Source organism: Motacilla alba, chromosome 9 (genome assembly GCF_015832195.1).
Source record: "Motacilla alba alba isolate MOTALB_02 chromosome 9, Motacilla_alba_V1.0_pri, whole genome shotgun sequence".
NCBI classification, from domain to species: Eukaryota; Metazoa; Chordata; class Aves; order Passeriformes; family Motacillidae; genus Motacilla; species Motacilla alba.
In genome coordinates, this window is record NC_052024.1 from 8392871 (window position 1) to 8418997 (window position 26127).

A 26127-nucleotide genomic window follows, 5' to 3' on the forward strand; every position below is an offset into this window, starting at 1 on the left:
GAGCTCATGAGTAGGAGAGCAGCAGGTTAATCCCCAGCCTGCAGCTGTGCCCTGATCCCGCAGTGTGCTGTGACACCCGTGTCACAGGGCGTCCTGCTGTCCCTGTGCTGAGCCCGCTTCATCCACAGCCCAGTGGCCTTTCATTTGCAGCTCCACTGCCAGGCTCTTCCCTCTCCTCCTCTGGTTTTGCCCTGTCTGTAACTCCTGTCAAGTCGTGGTTACTCAGTTTTCCAGAGCAGAAGAATAACATCTTTTGTAGTGCTGATTTTCTGTTGATTTAGGCGATTGCAGTGACTCACGGTAGGCTCAAATCGAAGTTGATACAAAGGAAAATCCACTATTGCACCCTGAGAAGGAGAAGGTTTAAACTGGATCAACAAGCTAATCTGACTCATTCCTAGCCACACAGGCACTCGTGTGTTGGTACAATGGAGGGCAAGAGTGGAATTACCTTTTGGAGATGAACGGTCTGTTTTTATTAGCAGCCCAGCGTTAAATCTGCCTGAGCCGAACTGAAACCACAGCCCCGGGCTGTGCAGTTCATGCACAGCCTTTGCTGCCCCAGCAGGCTGTTAAACTCCTACCTGGAAACTGGTTTGTTCCAGGTCATGATGCCTCTTCCCCGCCGGTCTGTGTGTGCTCCCCCGTGCTTTTCAGAACCACGCTCCTGCAGAGCAGTGCCCGAGTTTCCCTCGGGGCTGGAGCTGAGTTGTAGGTTTGATTATGCTGAAGGATTGTGTGGGTCGAGTTGTGGGAGCAGGAGTGGGAGTGCTGTGTTGGCTCTGGCCATCTGCCAGCCTTGTGCTCCTGGCAGAGTGAGGGGAAGCATTTAAAGAGCCTTAGGATTCACCCAGGCTTGTGCTAGAGGTGGGTCACAGCTGGAGGCTACACATGAGCTGAATCAGGTAGCTCAGAATTACCCTACTTGTCCTTTCAGAGACTGTTTATTCTCTCAGTGTCCTGAAGATCTGCTTCCTTTTGAGGGCAGAGACATAATCAATAGCAATTTTGGTCTCCCACCATCCTCTTTCTGTGTGAGACCACAGCAGTTCACAGAATGTGGAGCAGCGGGGAGGGCAGGGTCCAGGGAGGGACAGGTTGACTCCTGTTCAGGACTGGCAGTGAGACACCAGGGACTGGAGTTGATGTGGGAATTAGTTTCATTCTTCTGTGCTTGATTGAAAGTGTTTCAGGAGAACCTCTGGCTGAGTGCGTGCCTGTGTTATAGCCATGCAATCCTCTTCTAGATCTTTCTCTAGCAGAGGCTGTTCCATGCCTGTGACGAGCCCTGTGTGGTGCTGTGGAGCTGTTGGGGAAGGTCCTGCTGGGTGGGTGGGGGTTCCTGGGGGTCAGTGTGCTCAGCAGTGCTTTTCCTCCCTGTTGAAAGCAGATGTCCTTTGGGACAGAGCCATGGACCTGTTCCCAGCTTGACTGCTGAGGCACTCCTGTTTGCATCAGGGTTCGGGTCTGCGTGGAGAAGGGTTTTGGGGATGTTTGGGAGGCTCATGGAAGGTCTCCCTTGTGCTAGAAGTGATACTGAGACACAGGAAGCAGCCTGGAAAAGGGTAACTTGGAGGGGTCAGAGGCTGGAAAATCAGCAAGCAGGGGACAAGGACAGTGTGTGCACTGGTGTGGAAACCACAGAGCCTGGAGGGGTCTGCCAGGATGGCCTGGAGGGTGCTGGGCCCTGGAGAGTGCCCAGCAGTGCCAGGGCAGCAGTGCAGCAGTGCTCAGGGAACGCAGGAGGTGGAGGGAGGAGAGGCTTGTGGGAAGCAGTGAAGGGTGAGCTGGGGAGGTGAGGTGTGTCCTTGTGCCCACGCTCTGTTTCCAATTTGGGAGGATGTGCTGAGCACCAGCTCCTCTCCAGGGACCCAAAGTATCCATTTCCATCATTCAGTTGGGCTTGCTGGGATTTCTACCCTCTCTGTTTCAAGAAACATGTGAAAACATTTGTGCTGTACCTGTGAAGAGCATCTGTTTTCAAATATAACTGTCCCTTAAACCCACATTGCAAAAGAGACCTTCCCCTTAGATGGGTGCATGTTTGGGATTCTCCTCTGCACCGTTCATCGCCTCAGGCTCTCCTTGCTTCACAGTCCAGGGAGTTGGCTTGTGAAGCATTGGCTGTTGTGTCTGCGCACATTTGGTTTGCCTTCTTATTTTTATATGGATGACTACATGAGTATTTATAAATCAATAATGGGGATTTCTTTCTTTTTGGTCTCTTCTTTTTGTAAAAGAAAGGCTTACTCGCTGAGTGCTAGCGAATACTGCCAGCTCTTGAGTGAATTCCAGATGTAGTAAAAGCCTGCCTCTTCAGGGTTGCTAATGTTACTTTTTGAGTCCAGATGTAAACTAATATAGGCTATTTTTTGGTACAGTTTAGAAGTACTAAGAGTTTTGTTACATTATCTTGAGAACTCCTGTTGTTACATTCTGTGATGAAGAGATGGGGCAGTACATGAAGATACTTACTTGGTTATTTGTCCATTAAAGCCTAGCCCAGTGAATAACCTTTTTGTTCTTTCAGTGAATGTTAATAAATCAGAGGGGTTTTTTTTGCAAGATTCACCGATAAGAGACATTTATTATGTATTTCTACAACTATAAATTGTTGACCAAAATGGGTTTTTTTTTTGCAAGAGTATATTGGAGTCTCTGGGTTGGAGTTTGGTTAGTAAGTGTGAAGTCATGGAAGTCAAAAAACGGGGCAGTGAGCACCCTGGATGCTCACCTCAAGCAGCAAATAGTTAATCCACTGAAGCTGGAAAAGATTATCTTTAAGAACTGTGTAAATAGTAAAGTTTGCAGAAAGGTAATAGGTACAAAATGTTTACATTTGCCTTTATTTGCATTTTTATTTTAAATGTGATTTGCTGGCACAGGTTTTCAAGACTTCTTTCTGCGAAGGACAAGAAATTAATGTATAGTAGAGAAAAATCAATAAATACAATGATTACTATTTTATTAAGTCTTTTTGTAAAGTGTTCAATAATGTTTTATTACTTAGGCTGAAGTGCATTCTCTGTGTGGGTGGGTACACAAAGATAGGTCTGTTTTTTTTCCTGCCCCAAAGGATAGAAGCAGTGCACACTGAAAGGCACTGAAGAGTTAGAATTTCTCAGGAAGACAAGTACCATGAGCTGCTGAGTTCAGCCAAAGCTGCTGCAGCCACCTTGATTGTACAGGACTCAAGTCCGAGCAGAGCAGTGGCTGTGCTGTGTGTCACATCTGGCTTTGTGTTAACTTGCAGTGGGCCTAGATTCTCTGAGGTGATACAGTGCAGTATCAGGTGAGAAAAAGGTTTTATTTATTGCAAAATACAAGTGAAAAAATGGAGGATGTGTTTTATAATTGCCATATTTAATGGGAATTTTCCATTTTTAGATTTCATGCAGTTGCCTGTGACAGCTCCTGTTGAGTAAACTGAGACTGGAACATCTTGTATCAGCTCTTGTACCTGTACCTGCCACGATGAGAAGTTGCATAAGGTTCCTTTTTTTTCTTGTTAATTCATGCTTTTATTGTCATGTAATTGTTATAAGCAGGTCAATTAGTAAACACATTCCTTGAAGGATTTTTTCTTTCTCATCTAACAAAAGTTTTCTTCTGAAACTAAAGGGTATAACAGTATTAGTATAAGTAGTATATCAGGCCAAATCACTGATTATGTATTAAGAAGGATCAGTCCTGAAAAGTACTGGTTTATTTCTCCAGACTCATGAATGAGTGCCCTGGTTGCTGCTTCTTTCTGCTGTTGAAAAAGCATGTCAAACTTAATTTATGGTCTTGCTCTTTGCCATTTGGTGACTACCAGACTAAACATGAATGACATGTAACTGAGCAGCTCTTATGCATGTCCAGAACCCTTTGCTTGAGCAGATTTTCCCTAAGTTGTATTCTTGTATAAATTAGCAGCCCTTTGATCCAGGATTTCACCTCCCAGCCTTTCTTGCATCACTAGTCAGGGTCTGAGCACTGAATCCTCAAAAACCCCAGCAGGATTATGTGAAACCAGGATGGACCCATGTTCTGTAAGAACCTGAGTGTTTACAGCTAATCTGCAGACCAAACCACTGAGTTTGGTGGTTATTACATATTACCACATCATGTCATGTGGTTTTATTTGTCAGTGATTAAGCAGGAGATACCTAAGAACAAAATTCCAGTGCTGCAAATGCAGTAAACTTTCTCACTGTGCCATAGTCTCATACTTGCAAAAACTGCTTAGGATCATGTCCTCTGCTTTCTGTTCCCTGCCCCAAAATGATGGGTTTGCTTACACTCTTTTTATGGTCAGAAGCAGTCATCTACTTCCAAAATTAAAAAGTACAACATACAGTACTTCAATTACATGTTAAAACCATGTATAGTATTTCACTATATCTTTCAAAGTTTTGTTTTTGTTGGATACTACTTTTTTTTTTTAAAGGCAGAATATGAAACAGCAAACATTGCTTCCTTTATAGGCCTTCCAGATTTGATATAACCTTGAAAATTTCACTAAAACTTCTAATTTTTAGATTAGTTCTGCAGGTTGATTTTTAATACTGTATTTTCATTTTGAGTTTTTAAAATAGCATACATTAAAGGTTTGAAACAATAATTGTTACAGAGAAGAATGCATGAGCAAGCGTTTTATCTTGATATAAACAGTGTTGCTCTTTTACATTATCATTAAAAGTGGTTTTCTTAATGGAGGGTAAATGACCTTTTGTATAAGGAAAAAAAAACAAGAGAAAATGTACTGTCATGTTCAGCTGCATTGGTTTTGCTTGCTGTAAGTCATAATTGCCTTACATCTAGCACTCCAGCCTCAAGTCAGGGTAGAGTTTTGCTTCTACACTGTCATCAAAATGATTTTTTAATTGAATGTTTAGTGATCCACTTAGCTGACTTTGATGTTCTCTTGGGAATGGCAGTTATAAATCTGTGGGGCACAAAGGCATTTTAAATTGCATCTCCTTTGCTTACCTGGTATTATCCTCTTCAACAACATAGCAAACAAATCAACAAAATGATGAGTTAAAATGCAGCTTCTGTTCTTCAGTTGCACAAGAACAGGAGAGCCTTTATATTGCTACTAAGGAACTTGGCATCATGGCTCAGCTCTCCTTAGAGCCATCACCCTACAAAGATACTGGAGTCAATTCTTCTAATGAAACTACTGCAATATATTTTTCTTTCTTCTTCCAAAAAGCATTGCACTTTTCCCATGTCCAATTACAATGGTAATTGCGATTAGTTACAAGCATAGATGCTCTGTAAATATCACAGTCTGAAATCCATTGCTAAGACATTGGCACCAGAGCTCTCTCTCTTGCTGAAGTTTGCTCTCATAAGATTGTGAAGGAAAAAAAATGGAGTCGTACTTGGCCTGTATGACATGAAACTTCATTTGCAAAAGATAATTTTTAATCTTTAAAACATTGCATTTTGAGTGAAAAAAATTGTCTTAATTTTTAAAATAAACTGTTTTCAATAGATGACTTAATAGCTCACTTTTGTGAAGGAGTAATGGAAATAATTAGCAATTTAAGAGATGTACATCAGAGCAGAGTTCTAGTGCAGGATACTTGCTTTTCTGAGCCAGGGGACAGTCCAAGACATTTCCCTTTAGTCTGTGCTGTTGGAGTGTTCCTTACACCCTTTCTTGCAATGCAGCCTTTTATGAAATGGTGAGCAAAGCACAATTTATGTTTGCAATTCAAAGCAAAGCTTTCCAGGTTTGGGGGTTATTATGCAAGGATGAGCCAGAAGAGAGGGCTTGACATGACATCTTGGCATGGTTATCATAGAAATAGTGGAAAAGGTTCCTCTCTCCTTCTGTGGAAAGAATAAAGCTGTTTGGATAACTAACTGCAAAATGAAATGGGAGGCTGCTGTTCTGGAAGGGTTCAGTGCCTCTCTAACCAAGGAAAGTTAGGAAACCTAGAGAGACTATTAGAACAGCTTTGACTGTGTGTCAGATAGGGAATTTCTTTGAAGAACAGTTTGCCTAAAGGTATTAAATGAGTTGCTTTAATTTTCATATGTAGCAGTGTGTGGTTAAATTCTGTTTCTACCTTTTAGGCAGAGAGAAGTTCTCCAGCTTTATAAGGAGAAAAAAAGATGCTCATCTCCTGAACTGTGCCAGGCCAAATAATAGTAAAACACAAAACTTTTTAAAAAATGGGTAAACTCTTGTTGTGTGAACTCTGGATTCAGCTTTTAAACATCTTGTCCTGTGCTGCTATCAACAACAGTATAATTTTCTGGCCTGCAGTAGCTGATTGGCTGGCTCGTGATTATTTTCATTAAGTATCCTTCAGTGGCACCCTAAGAACATAAGTCTCTTCAAGTGATTACTGAGTTTGCCCTTTAGCCTATTTAAGTTTGTTTTCTATTTGTCATTGCTTTTTGCCTTTGATCTGAAAATTAAAATAAATGCACTTCCATTTAATTTTTTAAATATTTTCAACCTTCATTCACTGCTGCTTGTTGCAGTAAGTTCCTACTGTGAAGAGCTTCTGTGGTTTGAGTTTGTTTCTCAGGTTGCTCTGCAGAACAGACTTTGATGTTGTTTGGCTCCTTCAAACTGCCTGTAATGATGCAGTGTTAACAGTGAGATTACAGCAGTTTGTTAGGGGAAAAGATGATCATGAAATATTTTTGCTTGGAGTTTTAGGAAGTTTTATGTTTCAGGGAAAGATGGAATGAATTTTACCCTAGAAATGAAGAATGCTGGATTGATCCATTCCCAAAAGGGCTGCAGATCTAGGATTAATGAAGCAAGGTTTCTTTCCATTGCTACTGAAGGATTTATATGATTTAAACATTACTTTTTTCAACTCAAATTTCTGTTCATTAGGGTTTTCAGAAGTTAATGGAGGAAAAGTCAAAGAGTGTAAGACATCAGCACAGAATAATACATCTCATGAATAAGAATTAATTTAGAATTGTCAAAAGCTGTGCAGCTTACATATACATCATTATTAGTTGCTTGATTTATGATGCTGCTTTTAATAAATTGTATCAATAAGTTTGAAAGGTTAACCGAGTGAAGTGCATTTGTAGTTTATTATGTACAAAATGCTGTTTTTCAGCTAGTGACTCATGGACTGTTGCAGAAATTCATCTTTAGCCATTATGGCAACCATCTCTGATTTCTATAAGGATCTCAGTTATTTTGTTGATTTACCTTTTTAATCTTTTAGACAGATTGCATAATTTCATGACTCAACAGTAGAATACATTAGAAAGTTGCACCATCATTGTAGTCATTAGATATAGTAAATTATGCTTTTAAAAAAGACAGAGTGAATATCCTGGCATCATTAAGGACTCTGGAAAAAGTTGCCCATCTCTTCATTGTGCTGCTGTTAGGAATTTGGGGATATTTATAAGCTCTTTTCTGGTATTTACCCAATGTTACTTAGCTCATGTTTATTGATACAAGTGGGCTCATTGGATACTGGTTCTGAGACTGAAATCATAGGACTGATGGGAAGTCCCTTGGAATAAAGCAGCAAAGTTCTGTCCTATACACAGCTTTCCTTCTCTCAGGTGGCTGTCCCAGTGTGTCCAACACTTGGGAAACATTTCAGCATCCTTAATGGTTGGGGTTCCCATGTGCAGAGTGGTGGCATTGCCTGTGTTCCTAGGGCTTGTTTGGAGCCTGATGATTCACCGTCAGAGATCATAGGGATTCCTAGTCTAGGTGCACATGGAGGTGCTTTGATGTTGAAGAGGATCTTTTAAATTGTACAATCACAAAACTTTTTCAGATAAATGTCTGAGATGCACATGTCATTGTACTGCAGTCTGCTGAAGGGGGGTAGAACAGTTCCACCTCGTGTACCAGTGTCTGTTTTCATTTGTGTCTGGGGCTCAGCCTTCTAACTCCTGCATAAAGGCACCTACTGGGATATGGATCATACTGTGTTTAAAAATACCTTCTGCCAACAGTGATAGTTTATTAGTAACCTTTTCTTTTCCCTTTTCAGATCTTTTTGGACCCCTGTCTAGCTGATCCATGTTTCCAAACTGTCTCTTGTAACATTCTCAAGCCGCCAAAATGAAGTTGAAGCATAACATCAACCCTGTTCTTTTACAGTTCATAAACTTCATAGTCCTGGTGTACTCCCTTGTAACCTACATTCCTTGGTACATCCTGTCAGGATCAAAGCAGGCTATAGCAAAAGCCAAGCAGGTTAAAGCCAGACCTGTGAATAACAAGCCTGGGGGTGCATACAGATCTGTGAACAGTCTGCATTGCTTAGCTTCAGTTTTATATCCTGGGTGTGATACACTCGACAAAGTTTTTAAATATGCTAAAACAAAATATAAGGACAAAAAACTCTTGGGAACACGTGAAATTCTGAAGGAGGAAGATGAAATCCAGCCATCAGGAAAAGTTTTTAAAAAGGTAAGTCTTTTTACAGTCTGCCTTCAAGAGTTTTTTCCCAAGGTATGTTTACTTTTTTACGCAGCAGTTCTAGTCCAGTAAAGCAAAGCTGGGGTAAAAATAAATTTCTCTGCTTAGATTCAGTAGCTGTGAAAAGAAATTAAATTATCTGATTCCAAATCTTTCAATACTTGGCATTTAAACCAAATCTAAACTTTTTTGCACTCTTGAATAGATATCCTATTTATGATTTCAGTCAAAGAAAAAACACAAGTATGTTTTAGGTATTTGTTTTTAATATTCATCTGGTGATGTAAGTGGTTTTAAAGGTTTCTTTTTAAAGTGAATTTTAAAAAGTCTCCCTTTGTGTTATTCTGAACTGTCATCAGATAAATATACCAAAGTACTAGATGCCAGTATTCAGATGTGCCTTTCCATCAGACTTAGTTGTGATTTAAGGATTTGCTGTTCTGTCCAGGGAATTCAGGACTTAAATGAATTTTTTGTTTGGAAAAGGATTGCTCAGATTTGATTGAAGAATCTTTTATTTCTTTGAGTCTCCTTTAAGGTGAACCACTCTGCTAATCTGTAATCCTGATGTGTGTGGGAGATGTGATTTCAGTGTCTAACAGCTCTGTTGTTTCAAGGGACTGACTTTTTATAGTGTATTATATTCAAGCCTGTATTGTCATTTGCTGCTTTGTATTTGTTCAGACACGATGAAAAATGCACTTCTGCCTGAAGAAGGGCAGAATACTTCAACAGAATGTTCATATTTGTGCATCTCTGTGTGTTAAAGTCCTGCATTTCTGTATTTGAATTTATTAAATCCACAATAGATCATTTTTAATAAAGATTAGTTTCTGTGCAGATGGAGAAGGTTTCTCTTCATGCTCCTAGTTTTAATTCTGATAGAGGAGTATGTTCAAAATTGAATTTGGTTAATATCACAATATATGGCAAACTTCAGTTCTGTTAAAATCTTTATACAGACTTTTTAAATGAAACTTGCCCTTAGCTGTGGAGGTAGTTTTGCAGTATGAAGGAAATGCTGGGATGAGTGGTTACGTGTACTCTTGCTTGATGCACATTTTGCTGCCTCATTACCCTATAAAGAAACGGAAAGTTCATGTTGTACGAAGAATGGCTTCTGAGCCCAGATCAGAATTCTGGCTGCCCTGTTTTTTACATAAAAAACATGTGCCCTGTTTTTTAATCATAATTTTGAACGTAAGACTTAAGAACTTAGGAGCTTTAGCCTTTTCCATTATGCAAGCAAAGCGTTGTGAATATTGGAAATCCGAAGGATGTCTGTGTTGATCCACTTAAATTACTTGTTTGTGTGTATTTAGGCTTAGAAATTACCCAAGTTAGGTAATTTTGTCTAAGCTTGACACAAGGGTTCATTGTGGTCAATTGCCATACTTGCTCTCCTGGAACTTTGTTCCAAGTTGTGGCATTATCACACAAGTCTGTTTAATTTTTTTTTTTTCTGTTAGGGAATATAGTGTTTCTTAAGACCTCATATCATGTGTTAGCAAGTGAGGAAAATCAGAACATTTCACTAGATACCTTGTTGATTGTAAATGTCAGGGTTCTCTTCCTTTAATTTCTTTCATTCCAGGCAGTTTTTCTTGCCTGGTTCCCTTTAGCACAAAGCCAGCTTGCTGAGGTTTGGTGCAGTCCTTCAAAAAGGTGCACAAGTTTAATTCTTAGGTATGATGCATGTTATTTCTTGCAGGATCTGCAATATATATTATATCTGCAATCTGCAGATCTGCAATTTTTATATTATATGTGTGTGTGTATATATATACACACACATATATATATATATATCTCAAAAAAAGGTAAAATATTCAGCTTTTGATTATTGGGAAAACTAGGTGTCTTTGCAATTGTAGCTAAAATTATTTAGAGCTTCTTAACATCTTTAAGATCAGATACTCCATTAATTTCTTGTGAGAACAATGATATCTCAGATAATTTGTAATTTTAAAAAATTTTATGGTAGTCTATTGTTGCAAAAATATTTGTTTCTGTGCAGATTCCAAAGTAGCAGAAATTCATGGACGTGAATAAAATACAAATACTTGCTTATGCACTTGTTGCATTTCATAGTAACTCGTAAATGGTTAATTCTTCTGTTTCCTTCTGTAGTCTCCAATTTCCTTCTCCAATATCATGCATACCTAATATTAATTTCATAAACCATGCATTTAAGTCAATATAAGATAATGTTGAAAATACCTCTGAGATTACGATGTAATTAATTGGAAAAGGGACTTAATTTAACCACAGCTGAAATTTTATGATGCCCAAAAGATGAGCATCATTCTTTTGTGTTGTCCTAGTTACAGGTTATGTCACCAGGTGCTTGCTTTGATCTGTGTTGGTATGTGCATTTGGCTTTGTGTGTGTTTTTTAATTGGTTTATTTTTGAAGGAAATGTCCGTTTGTTTTGGGAGTTGTTTGTTTGTTTGTCTTGCTCAGCTTTAAAAAGGGTTGGTAACCAAGAACAGAATTACTGGGAACATAATAAAAAAGATATATTGAGGTGAATAAAACACAGCTTTGTTGGGGAAGGTGATGCATCTAAAGCCTGAGAGACTTGGGTACAACAGCAAGCACATGGGCAATTCTTGGGAATTCAGAACTCTACTCATTATTAGTGATACTGAAGCTTAAAGTGAAGGTCGAGGAAGGTTCTTGCTATGCCAAATCATTGAGCAGTGAGAGACTCACGATGTTGAAAACCATAGGTTGCTATGTAAGTGGTGTGTTAGGGTGGAGGTTTTCAGATATATTCAGCTGCAATCCATGTGTTCATGTGAAAAATGCCAGAAGTGGGCATTTCAAATAACCTCCTTTGTATTATTCTTAATATACTTTTACAGGAAGTTGTATTTAATTAATGATCAGTGGTTTCCAAGTCATAGTCAATGCTCTTTAAACCTTATAAGGTACTTTTAGGAAGACCTTTAAAGGTAACTGAGATCAGGTAGTTTAGTGACTCTGCATGAACCTGCAGCTTTATCAAGAACGTTTTATTACACCTTTCTACTGTAAATTTTAATATGTTTCTAAAATCCAGGTAAAAGAAGTGTTAGCTGTGTGTTTAGTCTCTGCTCCTCTGGATTTCCAAGTAGTAATGGAGTATTTGCTGGTGTTCTGTGCGGCGTGCCAGTGTGACTGAGGCTGCAGTTGGAGCCTGGAGCACGAGAGGGCAGCGTTCTCCATGGAATGCCGTGGTTCCAGGGAAATCCTAGAGTCCTGCTGCCTGCTCTCCGTGGGGCTCTTCAATCTCTGCTCAAACTCTCTTCTTAGGCCTTTCTGCCAGCTCTTGGATAGTTATTTTCTTTCCATTATTTACTAAGCAGCAGTAAGGTCTGAAAGTTGTGAAGTTAAACGTATGTGAATGGTTAAAGGATTATGATGCCTAATGCCAGTCTTACCTGTTGGCAGCAGAAGCAGAATGACAGAATTGTTAGGGTTGGAGGGGACCTCTGGAGATCATCCTGTCCTACCCCTGCCCAGGTAGGGTCACCCAGAGCAGGTGGCCCGGGAACGTGTCCAGGTGGGTTTGGAATGCCTCCAGAGAGGGACACTCCACACCTTCCCTGGGCAGCTGCTCCAGTGCTCTCCACCCTCAATGTAAAGAAGTTCTTCCTTGCGTTGAAGTGGAATTTATTCTGTTTCAGTTCATGCCCATTGCTCCTTGTCCCATCACTGGGAACCCTTGAGAAGAGCCTGACACCATGCTCTTGGCACGCCTTTGAGATATTTGTATGCATTCATGAGATCTCCTCAGTCTTCTCCAGACTAACCAGGCCCAGCTCCTGCAGTCCCTCCTTGAAGGAGAGATGCTCCTGACCCCTCCCCATCTTTGTGGCATCCACTGGACTCTCTCCAGTAGCTCCTTTTCTTTCTTGTCTGCACATTGGAAAATGTTAGCAGAAGCTACTGAGGGCAAGGCCAAGAAGGGAAATGGGTTTGGAGACATACTCCAACATGAGGAGTATGAGATAAAACTGTAACCTGCTCTGTGTCCTGCAGAGGAAACTGGTAGAGAAATGCAGGAGAAAGGGACTTAGAGCCAGTTTAGTAATATGTATATGTGAATAGCTGTTATTCACTGATGTGTATGTAATATAAATGTCATAGGGATGGAATAGAGAACCACTGGGCATGGGGAAGGAACACTGGAATTTGAATTTATGGAAGGCAGTAGGGAAGTAAAACTCAAAATTGCTGCATTGAAAAAGGTCTTACCTGTTCTCTCATCAGTGTTCTTCAGAAATGTGTTTTTATATAAATAGCTACAGCCAATGATGCTACAAATCCTTAAAAAGAATTTTTCCTTTATAAGAAAAGAAAGCACCAATGACTGGTCTTTCATTACATATCAACAAGCTTAAGATTAATTATTTAAGAGAATGAAAAAAAGCAGAATCACAAGTATTTTTTGGGGAGATTAATTTTTGGCCAATTACTGATTTATGTTCCCCAGTTCAGTGAGAGTGGTGGAAATTACTAAAACCTTTTACAGATTGGCAAGCTTACCAGAAACAGTAACAAGAATCTGCTTGTATTTCTTGGTCTAATTATTTGTGAGCAGTTTTCCTGAGGCTGCACTGTAGGCAGAGTATAATGATGGAAAGAGTATTGCCCAAGTCACTGCTATAAATTGTTTTCAGCTGATGAGCTTGTCAAGAACTTCCCCATCTGCCAAAAATACTGCCTTTGGGGGAAAAAATATCCCAAATTGGAATTTAAATTCCAAATTACCAAAATTTGCATGGACAGGAAGAGGTGCAATATTTTTTTTGGAAGCAGTGAGAATTTTCCTCACCAGAAATATCCTAGTGTGTTGAAACGAAAAGGGACTCCCAGGTTTTGGGGTTTGAAACAGCCTGTTTGCCACTGAAACAGAGTTTCTGGAAATAAACCAGGAAAAACGAAGCAGATATTTGTGTGAGAAATCTGTATTTTCTGATAGAATTGCTACATATTGCTGTTGTTGACAAATGTTGTTTGGGCTTGTTAAACAATATTTTCCCATAAAGACATTTATGAAATTCCAAGTAGCTGCACATGTACCTGTTTGTCCTACTAACAGGTAGGTTAATGAGCAGTGAAACTGTCATAGGTACAACTCATTGTTACAACTAATTGTAACTATGAAACAGTTTGGGGAAGTGTCTTGACAAAAGAAATCTACTAAATTTTATTTTTCTATTAGAGTTTGAGAGAGATTTTAAAGTATGTTTTATTAAAGAAGCAGATGTGGAAATACAGACTCATTAGAAATGTAGCTACGTGTCAAAAATTGTTAGATTTGACAGCCCAAAGTTTGAAATTTAGTTCCCATTGGTGAATGAAATATGGAAAAAAGAATGAAGGAGCTTTTCTAGTTCTAGCTTTTCTAGTTTTTGCAGTGTTTGCATTTATTACTAATAAATAATGCATTGTAAAGAACATGTCTGAAATACTTGATTTAAAAATTGTTTTTCAGAATTGTCAGTGTGGTTATATAAATAGATGGGTAGGTTACAGTAATTTAGAGTATTGATTTTCAGTATAAAACATAAGAAAATTTCTAGGTTGGGCTCAAAGAAATATCCTGTCACTTAGTAAGGAAGTAGTACTGCAAGGAGCAAGTACACACAGAAATCTGGGTAGTGAGCTGTAAATTCAAATCCAGCTTTACTGTGCACCAGCTTTCCCATATGGAAAAGTGAGATTGCCTAATGGATTCTACATGACTTCTCAGAACTGAGGTTTGCCAGTAATTTCCTATCCTGTCTTCTGTCCTGATTTTGTTTAACAGTAAAAAAAAGGCAAAATTATTACTACTCATCCCCTTGACATTTGTTTCAGAACAAAGGGAAAGGGATTTCACAATTTCTGACTGAGGGCCCATAGATACACTGCTTTTTGGATTTCAGTTTCCCTTTTAAATTTTTTTTTAAAAATGAACATCTGAGTGTCATATTTGTAGAATTGTAGCCCAAATATCCAAGAAAGCAAATATAGAGAATGTACTACGCTAACTAATGCTTTTCATGCTTTCCATAAACCAAACTTTTTTTAAAAAGTAGAGGTATGTGGGCCAGATAACCAGTCAGTCTTTCAGAAGGCTCCTGAAGCTACGAAAGATGGTGGGAATCATGTGCTTTTCCTCCTGTGAAAATAGAAACTGAGGTGGTAACATGCATGGAGATATTGCACTGTGATATGGTATTTATGTTGGAAGTTCCACAGGCCTTGTAGCTCTTGGCAAGAAAAAGTGTCATCTTTATCTTGAATAAACTGCAGTTACAATTCAAGCACGTGTTACTCAAACATCTGTGGATTCTTCACATGGGTGAAGATGTAGTAGGACATGTGTTAGGGATTTTCGTTTTCTAAATTGATTTTATTGTTCTTACTAGGTCATCCTTGGCAAGTACACCTGGCTTTCTTACGAAGATGTATACATTAAAGCTGTTAATTTTGGAAATGGCTTAGCAGTCTTGGGTCAGCAGCCAAAGACCAACATTGCTATCTTCTGTGAGACCAGGGCTGAGTGGATGATTGCAGCCCAGGCCTGCTTTATGTGCAACTACCAGCGTGAGTACCTGTCTTCCCTGAAGGTTTTGTGGCTTTCAGCCTTACAATCTGAAAACAAAACTCTTTCTTGCTTTGCTTTATGTGCTAAGAAACCTTTATCTAGATTTTACATAGAACATTAAAGTTTTCAAATTTAAAAATACTGCATAATGTGGAAACTGCACTTTGTAGCCTTTAGGTTTGATGACTAGAGAAACCTGTATCTATTGGCAGATGGGGAGAATGGTTTTGGTAAGTATAGTTTGCTCAATGAATTTGTGAGAGGTTTATTTTCTTTTCATCTCAAATCAGTACAGATTCCCAAGTTTCTGAAAACAAACAAACAAAAATCACACATGAATTCATTGACTCAGTTTCAGGAGTTGACGTCAAACCTTCATCTGTGCCTGCAAGTTTTGTTTTGTCTGGATATTTTGTCAGTTCTTCAATTTTGATTTTGGTTGGGCTTTTTTTCTTGGTCAGGAATATACTGAATGCTGGTCTCAGTGTGCTATAGTTGTTTAAATGTCTGTTTTATCATCACTCCTTAATATGTCCTTCACCTAACTAAGCCCAGCTTGGCTGAGTTCTGTGATGCTCTCAGGGGGACGCATCTTGTCCCTCAGGGCATGCCAGAAACTGCTGTTCCTCACAGGCTTTGGCCTTTTCCCTCCTGTGCTACATTTACCCTTTCAATAAGATATGGCTGTGGAATCTTCATCCTTGGAGAGCCATAAAACCCAGGCTGGCCATGGCTCTGAGCACTCTGCTGCAGTGGATGGTGTGTGCAGGTGATCTGTGCAGGTGCCTTCCCACCTAAATTGGTGATGGTTTTGGTCGGTTCTTCAGTGAGTAAATGCTGCTGGCCTGCCAACCAGAGCAGAGAACTGCACAGAATATTGTCAGATAAGATGCCTGTGCTGCTTTTAAACTATTAAAATGTCTCTTTGCCAGTTCCCTTTTATCACTTTTGGGATCTGTCAGATTCCTAGTGGTTATCCTGGGAATAAAATGCAAGGGCTTGTATCATTTTTTTTTTCCTTTGGAGCTGAAGCACATTTACAAATCCTAGGGAGATTTGTAATTTGAGGGGGGGAAATCTGAGCTGAGGGCTGGATGTTGTGAGCAGAATGGTATGTGTGTGTTTTTGGGTTTGCTGGATTAGAGCTTTAAATCCCCTTGCTGCGACGTGCCTCGGCACACACTCTGACGTGGTGTTCAGCATCTAAGCTGTGTCATCTTCTGTGAACTTGGCTGACTTGTGCTGGCAGATGAAGAGAGAGCTGTGCAGTGTTCACAGGCAGCTTGCAGGACAAATTGGAAGATTCAGATGATGTTGAAACAGTAATTGTGGCAAGGCATTGCTAAATGGCTTATGTTAGCATTTTTCAGTGTGCGGGGTTGATACCAGCTGACTGCTGTGGGGGTTTTGGGACATTCTTTCCAAGTGTGAGATGGGCTCAGTCTGATGGAGTGGGATGGGCCCAGAGCTGGTGTCAACAGAGCAGGTTCATCTGCTTTGTACATAGTGTTGGAGAGAATTCATTTCACACTATAGAATTAAAATAAGGAAAATGATGTTTGTTATGGATTACTTGCACAAACAAGTTATTTTATGGTTTGAAATACTTGCTTGATTTTAAATGTGACTTTTTCTGAAGTTCTCTTAAGTCTTATATTTGCAGGAGGTAGAGTGGGATTGCTAGATCAGAGACAGAAGAAGTTGTACTAACATGAAAACAATTTTCTTCCTGAGTACCTCTTCATGTGTGTGAACAGCTCTTCACCAGAGTAGGCAGGTAAAACACAGAAGTGCAGAGCCAGGTGGTGGAATAGGAGAGGCTAGGTTTCATTTCTCAATCACGCTTGAGCAGAAGTGGTTTTGTCAGAAGTAAATTTGGCTGAAGCCTTTAAAGGTGCATTTTGCTTTTTATTCTTGGTGTATGATGGATGCTGAAATACAAAGTTTAACACTCCAGTTACCTTGAAATAAATTGTAAAAATTGTATTTATTTCTTTAGGGTAAGGTTTTGTCTTTTTCTACAAGCTGGCAAATTTAGTGTTGTTGGGGATTTTTTCTTTTTGTCAAGCCTTTGGTCAGGTAACAAAGACTCACTTGTACTGTTGCATGTGTAAAGGTGAATACAAAATAATCCCTTGTCAGTACATTTTCAAGAGAATGAGGAGAGAAAACTAGCAAAACTTAGATTTCCCTGAAAAAGTTTTAGGTGCCAGTGTGGAGAAGGGAGAATTTCAGAGATGAGTCATTGCTCAGTTTTGCTCCCTCTGTGACATCACTGCACCATCATATAAATGGTCTCTCTTTCCCTTTGGCTCTGTCATATAGCTCCGAGTGTCTTAATGTACTTATTTGCAGATGAGTAATTAAGTACCCCGTGGTTATTCCCGAGATGATGCTTTGCCTTCTGGGCGGTGTTGTCAGCTCAGTTCTGCTTGTTGGCTCGGGGCAGCTGAATTTCTGCTCCGTGTTTATATAACAGGGGTCACTGCAGTGAGGAGAGAGAGCTCGTGGGAACGAGGAGAGGCACTCCTCTGGACTTTGCTCCCACCAAATTAAAGAAAACACAGTGCATGTGCATTTGCCCTGCAACAGTTCTGAACTATGATGGGCTGTTTTAACAAGAAAAAAATAAGGAGAGGTCAACTATTTACTTTATTGTGTAAGAAGACTGCTTTTGAATTGTTTTGGGTTAGTAACTCCTTGGATTTAAAATATTAAAATAAAAAATCTTAGAATACAACAGAACTTTATTTAATTTTAATTTTTAATCTTTGCTGCAGTGATTACAGTCGTAATATACAATGGGTTGTCTTATTTTCATAATTATGTTCTTTAAATATTCAGCTATATACAGAATAAGAAGCAGAAGATATTCAGATACCTGATGTGACAAAACTCTCAGCAAGAATATTATAATTATGGATTGTGTTGCTTGATCTCAGCTTTTATGAGATGTCCCTGTTTAGTGTTCTGCTTGGAAAATATTTTTTTTTTTTTTGAGAGCAATACTTCTCTTCAATTTTTAGCTGCCTTTTTCTTCCCTAGTCTCTTTTGGTCTCTTGTCATTCAATTCCATTGAAAAAGCCAAGAAATAAAATATTATTTTAAAGGTATTAATACGAAATCATTGTGTAACACGCTCACTAATGAGCTGACCTTACAAACAGGAAACAATTTTTCTTAGAAAATATTTCAAAACTTGACTATTTCTTGCTATTCTGCATGATTCTCATGATGTCATTTCAAGGTCTAATGACTGTGATGATTAAACCTTTATTACATTATTTTAAATAGATGGTAGACTAGGCTAGTCACAGATTTATTCCTGAGTGTGAGAATTCTCTGCTGATGACACATATTGCTGTGCTGTAGTAATTTGTTATTTACAGTCAATTGGAAAAGGTTAGTAACAGAGTATGTGAATTCTGGAAAGAGAAGTCACATGGATGAAAGCTGTTTCTTTCCTGTGTGCAAGAGGAATGTAACAGTGATTAAACTGAGAAGGTTTGCCTACTTTTCAAATGGTAAAAGCAGTGATTGTATGAGAGTGGATCCAGGAGAATTTCATAAGGTGATGTGGTTTTGGGACCCCTAATTAGACCTTGGAAAAGAGTAAACAGTCACATAGAGAATGTGACTGTTTTATGTCAGGTTGTTCATTATTCCTTCTGGGAGTAACTGAAGATCACACTGTATTTAAATTCAGATGTTAAGAGGCTTTTTAAATACAAAACTCTCCCATCTTTGAGTTGACAAATATTTTTACTGTGTTGCCTAAGTTGGAATAGATTAATCTCAGTTCTTTTTTGTAAACTGCTCTTGAAAATGTAACCCAGAGGCTGACCATTTGCCCTGTTTTGTGTTTCAGTTGTTACTCTGTACGCCACGCTGGGAGGCCCAGCAATTGTTCATGGGCTGAACGAAACAGAGGTGACCACCATCATTACCAGTAAAGAGCTGATGCAAACAAAATTGAAGGTCAGAAAACTGCTCTTTGGCCGTCTCTTTGCAGCGTGTCTGTTCACTATTGTTAAATGGCCTGGTTCCATTGTACAGAGCAATGATTTATTGCCTTTTCATAAGGCAGACACTTTTGGAAGAAAATTTATGTATCTGTCTTCATGTACAGAAAGTGGAAGTGTGCTTTTAGTGGATCTTAGGCTGCTCAGTGACTGGAGAATGAGCAATTTGCTGTATTGCAGAGCTGGAGTGCTGCCTGGAAAAACACCTTTACAAGAAACTGCCGTGGTTTCTGGGTGGATTTAGTGCCTATAAATGTAACAATGGGAAGAACAGAAAAATGTATAAAGAGCTAACTGTGATCATGCTCCTGGCTTGTTATCAGATGTTTTCCCAGCAGAGAATGGTTTTTACGTCTAAAGATGGGTGTTTAAAGAGTTAGAGCTGTTTTTCCATGCAGGGGGAGAAAAAGCTCACTAAACATTAGCACAGTCAAAGAACTTTTTTGGCTTACTGAGCCTGGTGAAATACCCAAGTGGAACAACTAATCTGCATGAGTTTCATCATTGTGTGTTTTGGGGAAACTGGACCTTTCAGTTAAGGAAATTGTTTTAATGAAAAACTGTGCTGCTGTGGAAATTTGAATGAGACTTTCCCAAACTTTCAAAAGAAGTTACTACAATGACAGTATCTATGCCATGCACATTTCAGCTTGCAGTGAGAGAATGTATTTGCTCTGCTATAGGTGATCATCTCTTCTTCCATGAGAACACTGATAAATGTCTTTGAACTCATGTTTTGCCTAAAATGCTTAACTAGTAATTTTCAATATTTTTGCTAGCTGTTGTTTATTTTAAATAGCATAATGGGAGCAGCCTAAGAATTATTGTGAGCTCAGTATCACCAGTTTTTTTCTGTGGTCTATGGGAAGGGAAAGTCAATTATGTCTGCAAATCACTGCAGTCTTATTTGTGGGGTTTTCATGAAATGAACCACAAATCAGTAAATGTTTGGAGAAATTTTTGGACTTAAAATTGGTAGGCTTCAAGCTTTGCAGTTATTTGAGCTTGGCAGGTTTATCCTTTAAAATTGTGAAATGCTTAATATTAGTGCTTTTTAAAAAGCATACAGCAGATACCATGGAGGTTTTTGTTCTTGGTTTTGGGGTGGGTTTTTTTTTTTTTTTTTTTTTTTTTTTTTACTTCCTGGCATAAAACGAATTTTTAATTTCTGAACCCATTTTTCATTTTCACAGGAAATTGTTTCTCAAGTTCCACTACTGCGACATATAATTACAGTGGATGGCAAACCCACAACGTGGTCAGAGTTCCCCAAGGGGGTCATTGTTCACACCATGGCATCTGTGCAAGCCATGGGGGCCAAGGCAGACACTGGTAGGTTTTTCCTCTTCAGACCATCTCTTTTGCTGCCCTAATTTGACCCTGTTGAGTAAACTTGAAGAAACTGCAGATTTCAAAATTCTGCAGATTTAACCATTTCTTATCTCCTTTTAAATAAAATCTGTGTGATTTTTTTTTTTTGTTTTATTGTCGTTGGTGGTTGGATTTTGGGGTGTAAGTTTGGTTTTTGGTTTTCAACAGGGTAAAAACTGATTCCACAATCAAGTGTCACAGGTTGAAGGGTAGTTTTTAGGATAAGCAGTTAATTCAGGATAGAAACTTAAAAAGCAATCTTATGATCAGACGTATTAAAACCAGGTTATTCAAGGCACAGAAGGAAAATCATTGCGTATTTTATAACAAAAGAAACCAGTAATTTGTTACCATTAAGTTTTGTAAAATTCACAGATAGCAAAATGTAAAATAGTCAATTGAATCTGATAGAACTTGGTCACTTATTTCATTTCTGAAAGCCTCAGTCTATGTAAATTCATTGAAATCTATTTCTGAATCTATTTCTGGTCTATGTAATATTTTTAGGACTCTGATTCAGAATTTTAGAACTTATGTTAATTGTAATCTTAAGAAATTTTTATTCTTGGCCCTGAAGCACTGCCCATCCTAATATTTTAAGATTTCAATATATTCAGTAATTGCCTTCTTTTGTTCTTATCCTTTGTGTTTTCAGAATCTCTTAACTACTGCAAGGTCAGGAATGTTGGATTGTATTTTAGGAGTGAGGGGGGTGGTCAGTCCATCTGATTTTGGTGTTCAGGAGAATGGTAGATTTGCTCCAAACATCATGACCTCTCAATTTCTTTGGAAGACGCATTTCCTTATTTGATATACCAGTTTCATGTACTACTAAAACAGTTTAATACAACACCAGCAGAAAAATTTTGGCTGTAACTCATTACCTCCCTGAAATTTTTTAATCTATGTGCTCTGTAAAAAGGTATTTAATCTTTCTTCAGTCTTTTAAATATCACATACTCTGCACTACAATAAAGAAACATTATCTTTGTCAAGTTAACCATTCATAAACTGTGAAATGCTATCATGAATTGTTTATGGTCTAGCATGTCCAATTAATATTAAGTAGATGAGCTATTGCTTATGTTTCTTTTCCTCTGTGTTATTCATTGTGCAGGATAGGCAGGATTCAGTGAGTGGAAAATTATTAAATGTTGCTCTCATGCTTCTCATTCAGTGTGTGCACCGTGCCTCATGCACTGTGTGTGATGTGATGCAGTTTCCTCTGAGTAAGCACAGTAGTCGTTGTATTTTCTTACTCTCAGCACAAGTATTTAAAAAAGCACTTTAATCCAATTAAATCTGTTGAACTTCTTTTAAGTATTTATGGAAATGGGGCCTCAGGTTGGCTCAGCAGTGCTTTGCTGCAGGTGTTGCAAAGGAGGCAGTGTGTTGTTCCCTGCCAGGGAACAAGATGGACCCAGGGCAGTGAACCTTCCCAAGGCAGGGATGCTCAGTGGTGCTTTGGACAAGCCAAAGCTCTGCCTGTTTTTCTCTCCACTGCGGGAGTAGGGGAAAAATAATAGGAAAACTGTTGTGGTGGATAAGGACAATCAGTCAAAGTGTTGCTCAGCTAATGCAGAGTTCCTACTCTTTGTGAAGGCACTTAAGCTTGACCACAATCTTTTTTAAGCAAAAGCAGAATGTAATAGCAAGAGTCCTGTGGTGCTGTATTGCAGCACTGCTGAAGTGTGTCAGTGTGTCAGATCTCCCAGCTCGAGAGGCTCTCCACATATCACACATGCTGTTTTTTAACAACTCGCAGGAAACAAGCCGCCATCCAGGCCTGTGCCCTCGGATATCGCAGTGATCATGTACACAAGTGGATCCACAGGAATTCCCAAAGGAGTTATGATCTCCCATTGCAACATAATTGCTGGGATAACTGGAATGGCCGAGAGGATCCCAAATCTGGGGTGGGTACCAGCTGTTACTAACGTGACTTCTTTACTTGCTGGTCAGTTGCATTTAATTTTAGATTAATTACTGTGTAAAATATGCACTGTTTTATATTGCTCTGGCTTGTGACACATCATACTATGCACTGACATCTGAGCATCTTCCAGCACTGTGCTAAATGCCATGACACTACTTCATGCACTCTTTGTTCTCTCCTCTTTGGTATGTGGGCAAGACCAGGACACAAAAACCTGTGAGGCCACCCTGCACTAGAGTGGTTGAAAGCCTCCTTAAGCAGTGCTTCCTTGGTTAATGTTTAAATTTGGCTTCTTTCTGTTTGGTGCAGTTTTTGGTGCGCTGAGTTGCCTTTGCAACCATAACACATGGTTAATTGTCTTGAGATGAGTAACCAGAGTAACCATCACCCTTTTTTCATGCCTAAAACCTACAGTGTTGTAGTATGCAACTCTTGAAACAAAACCCACGTGATTTCAGATATGCTCTCAAGCCTAAAGGCGTTTTCTACTTTCTCATTTCTGCAGTAAACTTTGCATAAATTCGGCTTAATGATGCATCTGAGGACTCTAGTGATACAGCATAAATACATATTTTAAAAATTCTTTTCAGGGAAAAAGACATTTATATTGGGTACCTGCCCCTTGCCCATGTTCTGGAGCTGAGTGCTGAGCTGGTGTGTCTGTCTCACGGGTGCCGCATCGGTTACTCTTCCCCCCAGACATTGGCTGACCAGGTATGTTGTAGGTGTAAGTCCTTAGAGTAAAAAAAAAAAAAAAAAAAAAGAAATTAATAAAAAATTACTTAGATCACTGTAATATTTCTTTAAAAACAGTACAAATTTTGTTTCTGATGTTAAAGATCTTGAATGTGTTTGCTAGTAAACTTGTTCTTCACTTTAGTCTTCTAAAATAAAGAAAGGAAGCAAAGGGGATGTCACTACACTGAAGCCAACTCTAATGGCAGCAGTTCCGGTAAGTAACTGAAGGTTGAATAATTTTTAAAACCTTTTTAAAAATATAATTTATAATTCAATTTTTAGCAACAAAATTAATACCATGACCATTTAGATAGGCCAGGTAGAATCTTTGATGTTAAGCTGCCTTAAAATAATAACTTTGGTACTTATTTGTATGTTGGGGATAAACAATCATGATATGAATATCAAACTTTTTCAAAGTTAAGATAGCTAGAGAGATTCAATTCCCATTTTAATTAGTCATTTCTAGCTTGTTACAGTGAAAGGGTGGAATAAAGAGAGTTGGCAGCTGGGGGTTAACTGCTGCTCCTGCCTAGATTTTGCTTTCCTCCTTTTCAAGAACATCTTGCTGTCTCTTAGCAAGGGAAGAGGAGGGAACCTGGGAGTGGGGTTTTCACCTGAAGCTTATTTGAATTTCTAGATTGTGTATTTTTTTTTTTGCTGTACTGAACTCAGGATTTCTGTTTCTTTGAGATAAAGTTCATCTTTTTATGTAACTAGGAAATTATGGATCGAATTTACAAAAATGTCATGAATAAAGTGAATGAAATGACCAGTTTCCAGAGGAATCTATTTATATTGGCCTACAACTACAAAATGGAGCAGATTTCCAAAGGTTACACTACCCCACTCTGTGACAGGTAATGTTAACTTCATTTGTAATGGCACCAAAAAAATCAAAGTCTTACCACAGGAGCAGTATTTGGTTTTCTTGTGCTTTTCTTCATTTTACCATTGACACTTTGAACATGAACAAATCTGTACTTCAGTGTAAATTGAAACAAAATCAGGAGTTTTTGTGATGGATTTAAATACTTACACAATTTGAGTGTTCTTTAACTTGAAACTAATTGAAAATTTACATTTATTGAATTTTCAGCAGGAATTTAATAATAGATTTATATCATTTTTGGGTAAGATGAGAATTTTATTCCTACAGAAGAAGTTTATTTCCAGAAAACTGTAGACTACCCATTTTTGCAGAAGGGAGCAATGGCATTGCTTTCTCAAATTGGAAAGAACCCAGAGGATCATTGAGTCTAACTCTGGGCTTCTGTGAAAGTAAAGGATAATGTATTTGCAAAATTTATACAACTTTTAAGTATTTTTAGGAGAAAATCATACAACTATAATGCCTCATTAAATCTGTGTTCTCAAACATTTAACCCATCTTCAAACCAGAGCATGGAAACAATCTTACAAATCTGTGCCTGTATTTCTGAAAACTTCAATGTGCTCCTTCAAGGCTTTCCTTGGAACTCATAAAAGTGTATTTGAAGACAGTGGAAACTCAGTTCAGATCCAAACCTAGGTTCTCTCTTGCTTTGTTTTGAAGCACCAAGATGCCCTTTTCCCTTTGCCTTTCAGCCTTATCTTCCGCAAGGTGCGGATGCTGCTGGGCGGGAAGATCCGCGTGCTGCTGTGTGGCGGCGCCCCGCTCTCGGCGGCCACGCAGCGCTTCATGAACATCTGCTTCTGCTGCCCCGTGGGGCAGGGCTACGGCCTCACCGAGTCCGCCGGGGCTGGCACCATCACCGAAGGTGGGTGGCACTGCGGCCCTCGGGGCTGGCACCGTCACCGAAGGTGGGTGGCACTGTGTCCCTCGGGGCTGGCACCATCGCCGAAGGTGGGTGGCACCATCGCCCTCAGGGCTGGCACCGTCACCAAAGGCGGGTGGCACTGTGGCCCTCGAGGCTGGCACCGTCACCGAAGGTGGGTGGCACCATCGCCCTCAGGGCTGGCACCGTCACCAAAGGCGGGTGGCACTGTGGCCCTCGGGGCTGGCACCGTCACCGAAGGCGGGTGGCACTGTGTCCCTCGGGGCAGGCACCGTCACCAAAGGCGGGTGGCACTGTGGCCCTCGGGGCAGGCACCGTCACCGAAGGCGGGTGGCACTGCATCCCTCGGGCACGGCACCCACGCTCAGCCCTGCCCGCCTGTCCTTTGCTGGTGCCACCAAATGTCATGGGGGCATCCTGGAATCAGGTGTTTCCAGAAATGCATCGAGCAGTGGCAGTGCTGATGGGGTGCGTTGTGCTGAAGCAGGTGACCCTCGTGTCAAAGGAGTGGTAGAGCTGCCCATTGTAGTGTGAATGGGGGCTTGGCGTTGTTGTACTTACCACATCAACTTAATAATAATTTTTTTCAAATTTTGTTGAGTATATTGAGATGTCAGGAATTAAAATCTTCCTGCACCAGATTTCCATTTTATATAACAGAACCTAATGGTTTCAGTTGCCTTTCAGTAACTGAGGGTATCTGTTAATAACAGCCATCTACTCTCCTAGTGGGATAAGAATTTTATCTGTGTTCTCTTGATAAATCGGTTGGGTTTTCTTGGAGGTTTGGTTCTGTGAATTAAAGTTCAGAATAAATAGCGGTTAATTTTCACTGAGAATGCATGACAACAAAAGATTTGTTTTTTTTCCAGCCATCTCTGGTTTTTTGTTTTTCTGAAAATGCACTTTTTTAAATTCTAGTTTGGGACTACACTACAGGAAGAGTGGGAGCACCTTTAGTCTGTTGTGAAATCAAGTTAATGAACTGGGAAGAAGGTGAGAGTTCCTGCTTATGATTTAATTGTAGTGTGTTTGTAAGAACTGTGTTTTTCTATTGGGCTTTCCTCAGTAGCAGTAATTAAAGACTATTTCTTGGCTGTTTGCATTTTAAATGCTATTTTTGCCTATAAAAGTTTGCTCTTGGGGAGAAGAAACATAAATTCCTTAGTAGTTTGAAAACAGAGAAATATCCAGACAGAAGTTATCAAAGCAAGTAGCATTTTGACTGGTAGTATGCATGATACCTTCAGTTGCTGTTAAGAACTTATTTAAAATAATCTTCA

At 39.4% G+C, this 26127-nt stretch overlaps 1 protein-coding gene across 3 annotated transcripts in view; it reads left to right on the forward strand.

Moving 5' to 3' along the window:
- ACSL3 (acyl-CoA synthetase long chain family member 3) overlaps positions 1 to 26127 on the forward strand; it is a 50983-nt gene that overhangs the window by 11966 nt on the left and 12890 nt on the right. For 2 of the 3 annotated variants that reach the window (XR_005257967.1, XM_038145659.1), the window contains exons 2-12: positions 3388 to 3491; positions 7986 to 8407; positions 14821 to 14998; positions 18868 to 18977; positions 20215 to 20353; positions 22158 to 22308; positions 22919 to 23042; positions 23209 to 23280; positions 23787 to 23926; positions 24654 to 24826; positions 25766 to 25840. Coding sequence is in view for 2 of the 3 variants with exons in the window: in XM_038145659.1 (XP_038001587.1) it covers positions 8057 to 8407; positions 14821 to 14998; positions 18868 to 18977; positions 20215 to 20353; positions 22158 to 22308; positions 22919 to 23042; positions 23209 to 23280; positions 23787 to 23926; positions 24654 to 24826; positions 25766 to 25840 (1513 nt within the window). In the remaining variant the exon portion in view is untranslated. The remainder of the gene's footprint in view (positions 1 to 3387; positions 3492 to 7985; positions 8408 to 14820; positions 14999 to 18867; positions 18978 to 20214; positions 20354 to 22157; positions 22309 to 22918; positions 23043 to 23208; positions 23281 to 23786; positions 23927 to 24653; positions 24827 to 25765; positions 25841 to 26127) is intronic. The other variant, XM_038145660.1, reaches the window with a different exon arrangement.